Source organism: Mesoplodon bidens (assembly GCF_964165515.1).
Source record: "Mesoplodon bidens genome assembly, chromosome: 13".
NCBI lineage: Eukaryota > Metazoa > Chordata > Mammalia > Artiodactyla > Ziphiidae > Mesoplodon > Mesoplodon bidens.
The window spans coordinates 20,193,519-20,208,004 of record NC_138169.1 but is presented as its reverse complement, the minus strand read 5'-3'; the positions used below and the strand labels follow the sequence as shown (position 1 = coordinate 20,208,004).

The 14,486-nt window shown below is 51.7% G+C and overlaps 1 protein-coding gene across 1 annotated transcript in view; it reads right to left on the bottom strand.

The window, feature by feature from the left end:
* MYO18B (myosin XVIIIB) overlaps window positions 1-14,486 on the bottom strand; it is a 228,253-nt gene that overhangs the window by 185,516 nt on the left and 28,251 nt on the right. Inside the window, exon 11 of the mRNA XM_081251759.1 lies at window positions 12,802-12,946. Within this exon, the coding sequence (XP_081107885.1) occupies window positions 12,802-12,946 (145 nt within the window). The remainder of the gene's footprint in view (window positions 1-12,801; window positions 12,947-14,486) is intronic.

Here is a 14,486-nt window from a genome sequence, read left to right as displayed (position 1 = left end):
TTTGGGCCATCTCAGAGCCTTTAAAGTATATCATATGAAGCTCCAAGAAGGAGATGTTCTGTTCAGACTTATTTGGCCTTGGAATGCTTTTATAGAGTATCTTGATCTAATGTCCCAGGAGACACCAGTTTAGGAAATATTGGCTTAGCTGAGAGAGCCCTCGATCAACCAGGTGACTGCGGGCAAACTGCTTTACCTGAGTCAATTGCCCAAGATCACTCTGCTGGTAAGAGGCAGGCGGGGATTTGAATAGAAGAATGAATAAAGGAGAAACGAGAAAAAGAAAAAAGAAAAAAAGGAAGGAGTAAGGGAAAGTTATGGAACTGCAGTTTCTGAGCTGATCAGATCCACCTGCAAAGGCAGGTTTTTCCCTTTATGCTCAATACAAAAAAAAAACGAGAAAGAGAGAAAGAGGAAAAAATAACATGACCGTTCTCCCCTCATGCACCGTGAGTTCAACTGCTATCAATTACTGTGACCTCCTGCATTTATTAATAACCAAGTTATTTCTCCTTCCAACAGTAGCCATGCTGCTGCTGAACTACTGAATGTTATGTGACTTATTTATAATGCCGGAGCACCCAGTTCACATTTCCTCACACAGAGGTTTACAGTTTGGAGGCCTGTGAAGGAGGAGGCCACCTGCAGGGAACAGATAAGCCTAAAAGGCTGTGGGTGCTACAAGAAAAGGCAGCGCTCCAGAAACAGGCTGTGCAGGTTCAAATCCCACCTCCGCTGTCAAAAGCCACATGATGTTGGGGAAACCGTGTCACCTCTTTGAGTCTCAGTTTCCTCCCCTGTAAAATGGGAATCTACCCCATGGAGTCCTTGTGAAGCATCAGCGTGGTTCCAGGTGCAGATCGCTTAGCACAGGATCTGCTGGATAAATGTCTTGAATTATGATCACACTCTGAGAATTCTGCCCAGGGATGTCAGGTCAAGTTCAACTGTTGGGATCCTGGAAAATGGGACTGTCTTAAAGGCCAAAACTTTGAGTCTCTTCCTGCATCTTAGGGCTCCCGCCTGTTCCTGCTGTTCCCGGGTGCCACGCAGCCCTGCAAACCTGGACAGACCTTAGAGAAAGTCACCTGTCCATCTGCAGTCAGAGCACCCCATAAGGCCTGGACAACAAGCCGTCAATAAATTGCTGCTCAGTCACTCATAATCCAACATAAATCACTGCTCATGCCCTATCAACTGCAAAGACAACACGTGGACCACCCCTGATGCTCTAGCATTCTGGACAAAGAGGGCTTGCTGGACAAATCAGCTGGGGCAGCATCCAATTAAACCAACCAAAATGGGCTGCTTCCCTGCAGGACTGCTCTAATCTTGAGTATGCCAATGTGCATCTGGAGTTGACAGGAGAAGGGGAGCATGGGTAGGGGTCTCCTGGACTAATTTGATCAAGAGGCTTAAGGGGAAAGGCGTGGCATCTTTGGGATGTTGGGCAGTTGTGGAAAGAACCAGGGGCTGGGCATCCAAAGGCAGTTTCCACCTGGTTGCAAGATCTCAAACAGGAAAACTCACCTCTCTGAACCTCAGTTTCCACATCTGTACAATGGGATGGCTCCTCTCCCAATGGGTCATTATAAGGATGAAACAAGACACTGGATGTGAAACTGCCTGGGAGTGTCCCTAGAGCAGGTAATCCGACTTGAGAAGCAGAGTCACCAGGGAGACCTCAGTCGAAGGCATCACTCATCAGCTGGGGGAACTGCAGGAGCAAAGGCTCAGGGGTGGGACCAACAGCCGGTGAGTGACCTGTGTGAGGTCACACAGCTAGTGAGGCAGAAGCCAGGATTAAACCCAGCTCTGGCTGGTCCCCAGTCCAACGCTCTTTCCATATTCAAGGGTCCCTCACCAAGGTAGACTGAGCAGGGGTCCCCCTCAATTTATCACACTGTCTCCTTTGAAGCTGGGGCCCAAGGGAAGCCCAGGAACAACAGCTGGTGTTTCCGGAGTACTCACCACATGCCTGGCCCTGTGCTAAGCACTTAATCTCATCAGTGCAAGAACCATATGGAAAGGTATGATTACTAATTCCCCATTTATTGATGACACTGTGGACCACCCGGCAGAACGTGGCATGAAGAATAGGGAGAAAGGCTTCAAAAACAGAACTCCTCAGTCCCAAATTGAGCTCCTCCCTTTCCTGAGTCCAGGACCTTAGATAACCACCTTTATCTCTCTGAGCCTCCACTGACTCACCCATAAGATGGGTATAACCCACCATATAGGGTTACAAGGATTACATGGAATAACCATGCACAGCACTTAGATCATGCCTGGCAGAGAGCAGATTCTCAGTAAACAGTAATGCTTACTAACCCCATCATTAGCATCATCATCATTGCTGTCAGCAGTATTGTTATGCTCTGTCACTGAAGGGTGAGACATCCATGTACGGTGAGGTCCTCACTGAGCCACAGCCTCCTGGAGTCTCTGATGAGCAAGACTAAAAGAGACGCCAGAGAGTATCCATCCATCCCCATTGGGCAAGTCCTTTCCCCTCTCTGAGCCTCAGTTTCCTCATCTGTAAAATGGGGTAATGGTGCCTACTCCAGGGGATCATTGAGATGGCCAAAGCTCTTAGAATAGTACCTGCACCTTGTAAGCACTGGATAAATGTCAGCTGCTGTTATTTCTTATGGGAAACAGAGGCCAGAAAGAGGGGAGGGGCTTTTGCAGGGCCACCCAGCAAGAGTGGCTAAGCCAACCTGAAGTCGGGTCTCTCAGGGGTTCCATCCTCCTCCCCCTGCCCTCCTGAAGCCCGGGACTGCCGGCAGGGAAGCCTTCTAGCATCAGCCACTTCAGGGACTTGTGGCTTTTATAATGTAACTGTTTACATCCCACAGCCACCATTCCAGCTTAACAAATTAATTCAATATGCTTAGAAAATGCAGAATCAGTCCTTGCCTGTGGCCCAGAATAGGCCCAGCTGTGGCAGCTGTCGGGCAGGGAGCCAAGCCACCAGCTGGGGGCCTGTGGGCATGGGAAGGCAGGCGGAGGACAGGGTCCAGGCGGGGACCAGCCTCGGGGGTGCGGGGCCTGCTCTAGGGCCACATGGTAATCCTCTCTCAATCCCGCAGCACCGGTGCCAGGGATTGGCGCCTCGCAGACGGGGACACGGAGGTCCCAGGCCTTGCTCGGGCCACCACACCTCTGCTCACCGAGGCTCTTCTGTCTGGAGCATCCTTCCTGATTTCCGCTCTGTTTGGGAGATTTGGTTCAAGGGTCCCAAGCCCTAGGACCCCTTGGGTGGGGCTGACCCCTCTGAACTTTGGGTGTCTCCTGCCTAGAATTTTCTCCTGGCGTCTCCAACGCACCTGTCTGGGTCTCCCTCCCTTGATCAGATGGAAATTTCGTCTTGGAATATAAGAATGGCATTGCCGAGGGCCTACCATCCAATAGGCATAGAGGAGAAGAAGAAAAGGAAGAGAGAAAGAGGGAGAGGAGGGAGAGGAGAGAGAGGAAGGAGAGCAGTAAGGGGGGAGTGGAGGGGGAAGAGTGGGGGAGGAGGAAAAGGATGGAGAAAAGGAGGGCACGGGGGGCAGGTGGGGAGGACGGAGCAGCATGAAGGCAGCCACGGCCCAGGTGTTCAGAGACCCAGACTCCAGTCCCACATCCCCCCCAGGCTTGTGAGGCTGCAGTGAGCCGACTCTTGTGAATACAGGCAGGGGAATCGAGCTGTGTCCATGGAAATGTTCAACCTCAAACGCCCCCTGGTCCAGCAGGCCCAGGCCACCACGGCTCCAGAACGCTCACCCCTGCACCGCCTCTACATACAGACATGTATGCCCCCCAAAGCAGGAGACTGCCCAAACGCTTATCAACTGGAGAAGTGCGACACCGACAGAGGCCCCTTCGCCGGGCAAGCCCTGCAGTTAGGGGAGAGAACAGGGGCACCGCTGTGAGCCACGGGCAGAGAGGCCCCGGCACGCGGAGAAGCAGAGCACGTGGAAATGGAGCCGGTGTGAACTTGTTTATAACAGCGACAGTCAGCCATCCCCGTAGTTGTCATGTGCACAGGCGTAGCTCGTGCTCAGTCTGCAAGGCCTGAGGGTGAGGCCTACACTGGGGACACAGTGACACAGCCACGGCCACTCTCTGCTTTTGAGAGGGACTGCAGCCACGTCCGCAACCACAACTGGGGGAAGGGGTCAGGGACTCGATGTGTTACTGTTCCAGCTACTTATGAATCTATGATGATCCCAAATTAAAAAGTTTAAGAGAAAAAAAAAAAGGCAGCCTGTTAGGGTAGTGGAACTAGCCTGGATCACATGGTCACGGTGGACACACGACATGACATGACACATCTGTCAAATCCCAGAGAATGTACAACACCAAGGGCAAACCCCAAGGTAAACTGAGGACTTCGGTTAATAACTGTGTATCAGTATTGGCTCATCAGTTGTAATAAATGTCACCTTTGCACCTTAACAACGGTCACCTTTAAGGTCAGGAGGATCAAGGGAGTCAGGGGGGACCTGCTTTCGACATTCTGTGTTCGTCTGTATTGTTTCCATTTTTCATAGGAAGACAACTTTACAGTATTATTTGTGCAGTTGTTTTAAAACAATAAAAAGAGTAAAACACTCACCAAGTGCTTGAATATATGGTGATTGCTTTGCATTGGCAGCATCACTGTTACTACTCCCCGTGGCCTTCTGTGCTCAGGGTCTTATCCGGGCTTGGGAAGCATCAGGCCACCTCCTCCTATCCTTGGACGGACTCCCCTGGCTGCTAGATGTCGGGCGGGGTCCCAGCAGAAGGTAGGGGGCTGGGTCCCTGTCATCATTACAATCGTCTCTTCTTCCTGCGGGCCCCTTGGCGCCCCCCGAGTCACGGTCCCATCCATTCAGGGAGTGATGTCTTTACTAGGACAGGCGCGGAGTGGTGGCCGACTGGCAGCCTCCCTCCATCACTCCATTACAGGGCCCCCCCTGGGTTATACATGGGCCTGACTGCATCATATATTAGGCAATGGGGTCAGCAACAAGTAGACTGGCAAATTTAGTAAAAGACAAATAAATTAAACCTCCCATCAGCCTTCAGAGCCAAAGGAAAGCAAAGCAACTCGGCCATCAAGGCAGATAACACATCCTTGTTATTTTGGATTCTGAGCAGTACTGTCATTTTTATGGAGTAATGAGGGACAGCAGGCAGAGTGACAAAGAGTCTCAGACTTTCTAGGGAGGGTGTACATCTCTTACAGCCACGGGACCACAGGGATTGGAGAGGATTAAAGACCAGCCCGAGTCATCTTTGTAGACTCAAGCTTTGCCGGGGAAATGCCTGGATGGTGGGCAGGTTTTCCATTAACAATAATAATAGCAATAACACAAGGGTGGCCGAGCTTTACACATTCAAACTGAATAACTTAAGCCTCCCAAGGACTGCTATCCCCATTCTACAGATGAGGACACGGAGCCTCAGAGGTGAAGAGAGTCACAGATCACGCAGGAGAACTGGGGTGAAACACAGGTCTGCCTGGCCCCAGAGCCCATGCTGTTAGCCTCGATTCCGAGCTCTCCTGCCTCGGTTCTGCTTAGCGGATGCCCTTCCAGATGAGGGAATGGAGAATGGAGACTGGAGACTGGAGACTGGAGACTGGGGATGGAGCTGAGAAGCTGCTCTTAGAGGGGAGGTGGAGGTCCGAGCACCCAAAATGCACCCAAGGACTGGGCCAGATGAGCGGCCTCATAGAGGAGAAGGACACTAGCTTTGGAGGCAGACAGGCACTGATTCTAACCTTGGCTCCACCACGCGGTGCCGTTTGGCCTCGGCAAAGTTACGTAACCTCTCTGAGCCTCAGCAGCCTGAACTGCCAAGTGGGAATTCCCTCCCTACCTACCTGTCATGGTTGCTGTGGGAATTAAAGGAGAGAACACAGGTAAGTGACTCCCACCCTTGGGCTGACGTGCAGGACAGCAAGACCGTGGGAGCATTTTGTTCAAGGAACATTCCTGAGAAGAGGGTCGTGACTGGTTTTAATCTCACACAGCCAAGAGGTCCTGAGACAGAGAATTGTTTCTTGGTGCAAAAAGGGCTCCGAGTTCCTCCTTGATTTACTCTCCTGTGGGAAAAGGGTCTTTAGGGGCATCAGAGGATACTGGGGGGCACTGGTAATAAAAGTAGGAGCAGAAATCCCAGGAGCATCCTCCTGCCATCCCAGCAGGGAGCCGGGAAGTTATCTCCAAGCTTTGTGATGCCCTAATTCACAGCAGCAGCTCTGACAAGTGCCTGGCACTGAGCTTAGCCCTTGACATACATTTCACTTCATCTGCTCAGCAGACCTGTGAAGTCACTACTGTTTTCAATCCCACCTTACAGGTCGGAAAACTGAGTCTCAGAAAGCTTAAGTTCCTTGCTCAAGACCAACATATTGCCACACCAGTATCTCTCACCCTACATGTTCTCGAACCTCGTCACTCCCCCATCCAGGGTTAGAGTCTAGACTGCCTGGCCCTTGAAGCTGTGACATACAGCATGGCAGCAGTGACACTGCATGATAGCTGAGGCCAGCTCAGAAGAGGTGATGCAGTTTCCATGCTGCTCTCTGGAAGTTTCCTTGGAGCCCCGAAGCCGCCAGGCCACAAGGAAGCCCAAAGAGGCCCACGCTGGGGACCCGAGATCTGAGACTCGGAGAGACGGAGGTGCCCGGCTAGTCCCGGCAACTTCAACCCCACTGTTTCTGGGTCAGCCACCCTCTGACCGCAGCCCAGCCGAGCCCTTCCAAACTGCAGATCCCCAGGAGTTTGGGGAGATAATAAAATGATCATTGTTCAAGCCATGGAACAACATGGGCTGATTTATTATGCAGCAAGGTCACGTGACCAGTCCCAAAGCTAGCAAGTGCTGGAATCCTCACTTCCACTTGAGCACAAGACTGTGTCACTCCTGACTGCTCTGACCACTACCCCACACTCTCCCTGGCCCTCAGAACCTTCCTCGAAGCTGTGGAAAGAGCACTGGACTGAGAGTCCGGAACTGGACCCCGGTTCTGAAGCTGCCGTTCACTAGCACAGAGGTTTCACCATGTGCCCTTAAGCAATGAGCTGCATTCCCTGGGGGCTTGAGTTCTCCACCCCGACCCGGCCCACGTCAGGGCAGGCTTTGATGCCAACAGATGACAAAAAGCACTTTGCAAAGAGAAGGGAGTCAGGGCTTGCTGAACCCCACCCATGTGCCAGGTGGGCAGGATGCAGCCATCACCTGACTAACGATGTAGAAGGCAGACAGGGTTTTACCATTTTACAGGCACGGAAGCTGCGGTCCAGAGAGGTGAAGTCTCTTGCACAGGTTAAATCACACAGCCAGGAGGTGGAGGAGCCTGAACTCAAGGCCGGCTCCGCCCACTGCAGGGCCCAGCGTGTCCCTCCTCCCCCGCCCTCTCCTTGTTGAGTGAGCTCCAGAGAACATCTGTTTGCTGCCATTCAAAACACATGGGTGCCAGCTGACTGTTCCATGGGCCACATTTTGCCAAAGGAAAGAAACACGAGGCTGGATAAATGGTTCCCTGATGGCTCCTGAGGGACGGCCCAGGCCATGAGTCTTGGTTCACAGCAAACCATCCCGCGTCAAATCACCCAGGGGTTTCTGCCTGCCATACCGAAGCAGCCCCCAGTGCCCCCTCCCACGGCCTTCCCAAGGAACCCAGCAGGGACAGTGAGCCTGAGAAATGGAAAGGAGGTGGAGACAGTGCAGAGAGAGGGAAGAACACAGCCTCTTTATGACCGACCGGCCAAGCCAGGAGCCACCAGGCCTGCCCATGGGAGGCAGCCCAGAGTGAGAGCATTACTAGCACCGCAGCCATGCGTGACACCCCAGACGGCTCTCTGCCGCCCTTTCTCCCTCTTCCAGAGGAGGCTCGGGCGAGCCCCAGAACTTGGCCGAGGTCACACACAGCTAAGTAAGAGCCCAAGCTGAGCCCTGAACCCAGGACTGGCTGACTTCAAGGTGCCCGTGTCGCTGCTCTGCCACATTCTGGGGGGGTGCCCTCTCTGACTCCGACGCTGCCCAGGGCACTGCTGATAGACAGGGTGATCCAGAGCCCCACAGGCAGCCAGACTCCTGGGGTCAAGAACACCAAGTCATACGGGCTGGAGGGACCCAGAAGGTGGTGGGGGAAGGCCACAGTGGCAGCGCCCTGCAGGAACTCAGGGGTCAGTGGGGGACTAATGCCACTCCCCCAAGAGAGGAGACTCAGGGGCCCCCAGGAGTGTGCTGGGGCCGTGATTGATTAAAATGATTTAATCAATCATGCCTGTGTAATGAAACCTCCATAAACCCCGAACGATGGGGCTCAGAGCGCTTCCGGGTCACTGAACACAATGAGGTGCCGGGAGGGTCACACAGTGAAGGCAGGGAAGCCCCTTGCTCTGTAACTTGCCCTGCGCATCTCTTCCGTCTGGCTGTTCCTGAGTTGTATGCCTTACGATAAACAGGCACTGGTAAGTAAAAGCCCTCCTAAGTTCTGTGAGTCATTCTAGTAAATTATCAAACCAAGGAGGGGTCTGTGGGAGCCCAACTTTATAGCTGATCCATCAGAAGTACAGGTGGCCCAAACTTATGAACAATGTCTGAAGTGGTACAGTCTTGTGGGACCGAGCCCGTAACCTGCACTAACTCCAAGTAGTATCAGGAGTGGACTAAATTGTAGGACACCCAGTTGGTGTCCGGAGAATCAGAGGACTGGTTGGTGTAAGGAAAACCCCACACATTTGGTGTCAGAAGTGTCATGAGTAAAAACAGGGCACCCCAGTGAAAAAGTGACATCACCAGCCCTTGGAGCCTGTGAGGCCAGAAGCAGCAGCACACAGGGCCAGGGAGACCAGAGGTGTCGTCTCAGAGGTTAGGCTCAGTGCCTGGGCAGACCTGGGTCCAAATCCCAACTCTGGCTTTAGCTGTGTGCCCTTGGGGATGAGGATGAATCTCTCTGGCAGGCCTCAGTCTCCTCATCTGTAAAATGGGCATCTAATAGTTCTCGCTCCTCCTGGGCTAGTCTAAGGCAGTGCAGTGACATCATGTCTATAAGAACTCAGCACAGGGCCCAGGAAAACAGGTCAATTCTCCAGCAAGGAATGACCCTAACAGCCCTCTGCAAAGTCTAGGGAAGGGGAGTGATCTTTGCAGGGAGACCGGCCGTGGTTCCAAACCTCACTCTGGAACATGCTAGCTGTGCGACGTCAGGTAAACCGCATTCCTCCTCTTATAAAGCCGTGAGCCAAGTCCTGTGCTCCACACGTTTGGCCCTGACTTATTTAATCCTCATGACAAGCCTAAAAAGTGGGTGCCATCATTAGCCCCATTTTACAGAGGAGGAAACTGAGGTTCAGAGAAGCCAAGCCAGGAGGCTGACTCTTGCCCATGGCACTATCCTTCCTCACCAGGTTACTGTATGAATCCAATCAGATCAAAAGGCACAAGAGAGGTACAAGTGCTTTTGAAACCATCAAACCCTAAACCAATATTAGTGGTGGTTGTCGTTACTGCTGAAACAGTTCAAAAATCCCAAGTCCAGTTATAAGGCCTGAAATCTACCCACAGGGACTGATATTGGTTTTTAAAAACAGGATCAGGACTTTCAAAATAAGTTAAGGAAGCTGGGTGCACTGCGAGGAGAACATCGTTTTAATGAAAAAAACCTGATTAACGGAAATGATTCTTAATATATTTCGAAATGATCTGTTATGACACAAAGCAAAGACATTTATATATGACTTTGAAATTCTTAATAGCTGATTTTAGAGCAACCTATTATGAAATCTTCCAAAGCAGAATATATAGTAAGTAAATCATCAAGCAGGCCTCTCAGGCAGACTGACAGCAGCTCCTCTTAAAATAATTTATAAGGTGGGGTGGGAGGAGGCTGGGAGGAATTATTGCCATAATCATGTATTAATAAAATATTTATAAATGTGCCTTTCTCTTTTATCATTACAGGCAGCTACAGGTATGAGTCCTAAGCCCACATCAGAGGGGGTGCCCCATGAGCCTCAGGAGAAGAAAGTCAGGCATCAAACTTCTCTGGTGACAGGTCAATAGACTAGGGGCTCCCTTAGCCTCTGTTTTGTCACATCAGAGGCAGAGAGGGTTCAAGTGTGACAATGGAAATCGGAAGGTAGGTCCCAACCGCCTTGTTCTCTCCCTAGGCTTTGCTGAGTGCCGGGAGGGAGCAAGACTATTTATAGAGTTGAGCAAAGCAGAGAGGCATGTGGCTGTGACACCCTGGGAGAGTCACCTAACCCAGGCTCAACAACACAATCTACTGGGGGACTGCCCTGAGCTAGAAGCATGGATGATCTGTCCACCACCCCCCGCCCTGGCCATTCCATACATACCACTCCACACATGTCCCTGGCCTGTCACTGCAGGTACCTGTCTGCACCTCTCTGCTTTCCTGGCTGCCAGAACATGCTCAGCTCATGCACGGGGCAGGCTGGAAGGGCACAGGGGAATGCTCCCAGGAGCAACCTTCAACCAGGGAGAAGCAGGAGGCGGTATAGATCAATATCCCGGCTCCCTCGCCCCTCGGATAATACTTGATGAGGAGACATGTTCTTCAGAGTCTCCCAGAGGTCCCCAGAGATACTGGCCCCCCACTTCCCAGAGCTAATCCACTCCTTAAGGCTCCAGCATCACCTGCCTTTCTTCCCTATTGGTTCCTCCTGATACTCCCTCCCCCAAAGCCTACATGCAATTTTGGTCTCAGGGTGTGCCTCCGGGGAAAGCAGCTTAATTCAGCTTTCTCTTCTTTATTCCATTTAATCCTCACACCAACCCCAGTCTTGGCCCAATGAAACAGAAGGCCTCTCTGAAGCTCAGAGAAGTTTGGTTTTGAACTCAAATCTGCCTCCCTCAAGCGCCCATAGCCTGGAGTTATTTTGGGGGGCTGTGTTGGCCCTTCGTTGCTGCATGGGCTTTTCTCCAGGTGTGGGGAGCAGGGGCTACTCTTTGTTGCAGTGTACAGGATTCTCACTGTGGTGGCTTCTCCTGTTGCGGAGCACGGGCTCTAGAGTGCAGGCTCAGCAGTTGTGGTGCACGGGCTTAGCTGCTCTGTGGCACGTGGGATCTTTCTGAACCAGGGCTCGAACCCGTGTCCCCTGCATTGGCAGGTAGATTCTCAACGACTGCGCCACCAGGGAAGCCCCAGACTGGAGTTTACTGCACCTAGACCTTCTGAGCCTCAGTTTTCTATTCTGTAAAACAGGTTTGCTTCCTTCCACACATCCGCCATCTATAGATGCCTGTGCCCTAACTCTAAACCTTCAACAGTTTTTCTCATCTGAACTGTGCAATGACATCCCCAATCCCAGTACATTTACAAAGCTGGCTGATTTCCAAATGGTCAGGGCGTTAAGCATGGCCCTTGGCTGATTTTTGGAAAAGGCAAGTGGCATTTGATTTTTCCATGTTTGCCCAGTTAAGCATGTCTGCCCTTGGCTTGGACCAACTGTGGACTCCCTACCCTACCTATTTCTGACTCAGCATAACTTCTATAAATGTCCAAAATCAAATCGGTGGACCAGTGCAGCTCAAGTGTATGAAAATCAAAAGAACAGGCCACAAGGCCCACGGGTATGGGAATGGCAGGAATAACATGCCAGCATATTCCAAAGAAGTCTGCTGCCCCACAGAGGAGTGGCCCAGAATGTCAGCCAGAGTCAACCCATAGCTCCAGAGGACAGACCTCCATGCACATGTGTATCCATTCAAAACGTAAATTCCAACTCTATGTTCTGGGCCCAAAGGAAGCCACTCTCTACAGGAAACAGCTAGGCAAAGACACAATCAGAGTATAAGGTACCATAAGCCCCATGAAGGCGGGAGCCACACTGCTCTTGATATTGACCGTCTCCCTGGGACCTTTCATAGTGCCAAAAGCAATGGCACAAGAGTCTGGTTAGGGAAGCGAGGAGCCTTGAATGCCAAGTCAAGGAATTTTACTTGATGTAGCAGACAAGAGAGAGCCTTGGGAGGAGTCTAAGCAGGGAATGGCACAACAGGTCTACGTTTTAGAAAGGAGCCCAGTGGCCACAACGAGGGTGGAGCCAAGCCATATGCAATGACGCTACCGCAATAGTCCAAACAAAAAAAGGACGAGCAAATACTTAGTCTAAGATGATAATAGTAAGAATAGAGAAGTCGAGACAGAAATGCTGTCACAGAAAGTATCTACAGGGCAAGGTCAATGACTGGATAGGGATGGGGGAGGGAGACCAACCTGAAGTAGGGACAATAAGCAAACAGACAGTTAAGGCTGGGGAGCAGCAGTTAGGGAGGAGAAGGAGAGCTGGGTGAGCTTCAGCCCACATGGTGTGAGCATCTCCAAGATGTCTAGACAGGAAAACATCACCTTCAGTGCGTGGACCCAGCCTCCTCTCACCCGTTTCAGGGTGTCTCTTCTGAGCACAGTAACCACTAGCTACATGTGGCTATTTAAATGTACGTTAGTTAGAATTTAATGAAATGAAAAATTCAACGCCTCAGTTGCACCAGCTGCATGTCAAAAGCTCGACAGCCAAGTACAGCTAGCGGCCACGCTACTGGACAGAGAACCTCTCCCTATCATCACAGAAAGTTCCACTGGACAGTGCTGGGTTACGCGGTTTGCTTGAAACACCCAGCCCGCTTCCTTCTCGGCATGCCTGGTTCGGCAGCCTCCCCGAGAGCAGTCCCAGAGATGTGGAAGATGACAGGTTGACCCTGTCCCACCTCACGGAAAGAAGGGCCTTGTCAGGCACCTGCTGGTGGAGACAGCCGGCAGCCCAGGTGAGCCCGGTGGCAAGCACGTACCTTTGCAGGCCCCCGCCGCGCCCAGGTGGTAGATGGCCGCCAACACCCGCCAAATGGCCCTCTGCTCGCTCTCCAAAATGCCCAGCGTCTCCATGGCGCCCTGGAGCTGGGCGAAGGCAGCCGCCGCCCTCTGCTTGTCTTCAGGCTGAGAGCAAGGGGAGAGAGGAAGACAAACAGGCCGTCACGGTGGAGGAAATGCAAACTTGCAAGTGGAAGCAGGGCTCGGTCTCGGGGAAATGTGTGGTCATTTTATGACCATGGTAAATTACCCACGAGTAAGCTGGGGGGTACTGACACATAGAACTCAGGCTGCTGGGAAAGTTATAAAAATCATTTCTATCTGACTTTGGAAGGCGACAGGATTTTTATTGATTTGTGTGTTCATTCAATAGATTTATTGAGGCTCTGCACCATGCTGGGCTCTGGAGAGACAGAGGTGAGCGAAATCCAGAACTTGACTTTGAGGACCTCTCAAGCTAGAAGTGGAGAGAGACTTAAAAACAACTAAGTGCGAAACAGGCTAAGTGGGGGACTGTGGGATCTCAGAGGAGGGCCTGGCCAATTAATCCCGCTCGAGAGAGTCAAAGAGAATGTCGCAGAAGATGAGACAAGATTGTGATTGAAGTCTGAAAGACAAATAGGCAGAGCTGACCAACCGGATGGAAGAAAAGGCCTGACGGGCAGAGGGAACAAAGGACATCTTTGGCGACAACAGGTGCTCATCTGAACGTGGACAGAGAAACAGGTATTTCTGGAGGTGGGGCAGACAGAGTGGGGGAGGAAATGAGCAAGAGAAGCTGGCCAGTGCCATGGAGAAGGCCTCAAACACAATATTAAAGGGCGTAGGCTTAAAACTCCAGCCACGATGGACAAACACGCATCCCTGTTTACACTCCTGGACCCGTGGCGGACACCACCAATCGATGAAGATCCCACAGCAAACCAGCGAGTCCAGATTCTTTTCAGTATGTCCCCCCTTGCAGCCCCACCCAATGATCTGCCTCAGCAACTGAAACAGACCCTGTCTGCCATCCCCGGGGCATGCAGAGGGAAACTGCCAAAGATTTTTAAGCAGGAGGAAAGAGAAAATAGTATGAGCAGATGTTTATGGGTTGTAGGGTGTCACTTTTCCTTTTTCAGATTTATGACCCCAATTATGTTTGCTTTTTGTTTTTTTAATAAATTTATATATTTATTTATCTATCTATTTTTGGCTGCCTTGGGTCTTCGTTGCTGTGCACGGGCCTCCTCTAGTTGCGGCGAGCGGGGGCTACTCTTCGTTGTGGTGTGCAGGCTTCTCATTGCGGTGGCCTCTTTTGTTGCAGAGCACGGGCTCTAGGCGCATGGGCTTCAGTAGTTGTGGCACGTAGGCTCCGTAGTTGTGGCTCATGGGCTCTAGAGCACAGGCTCAGTAGTTATGGCGCACAGGCTTAGTTGCTCTGCGACATGTGGGATCTTCCTGGACCAGGGCTCGAACCCGCATCCCCCGCACTGGCAGGCGGATTCTCAACCACTGTGCCACCAGGGAAGTTCCCCCAATTATGTCTGATTGAATATTAAAATTAGTCTGAAACTCCTAACTCCACACACAGCATCTGGCCAAGGAGACGTGACCCAGAAGCCTGCTGGGTTGAGAGGAAGTGAGCTGGTGATGAGAATTCTTTTGTCAATAATCCTCCAACAGA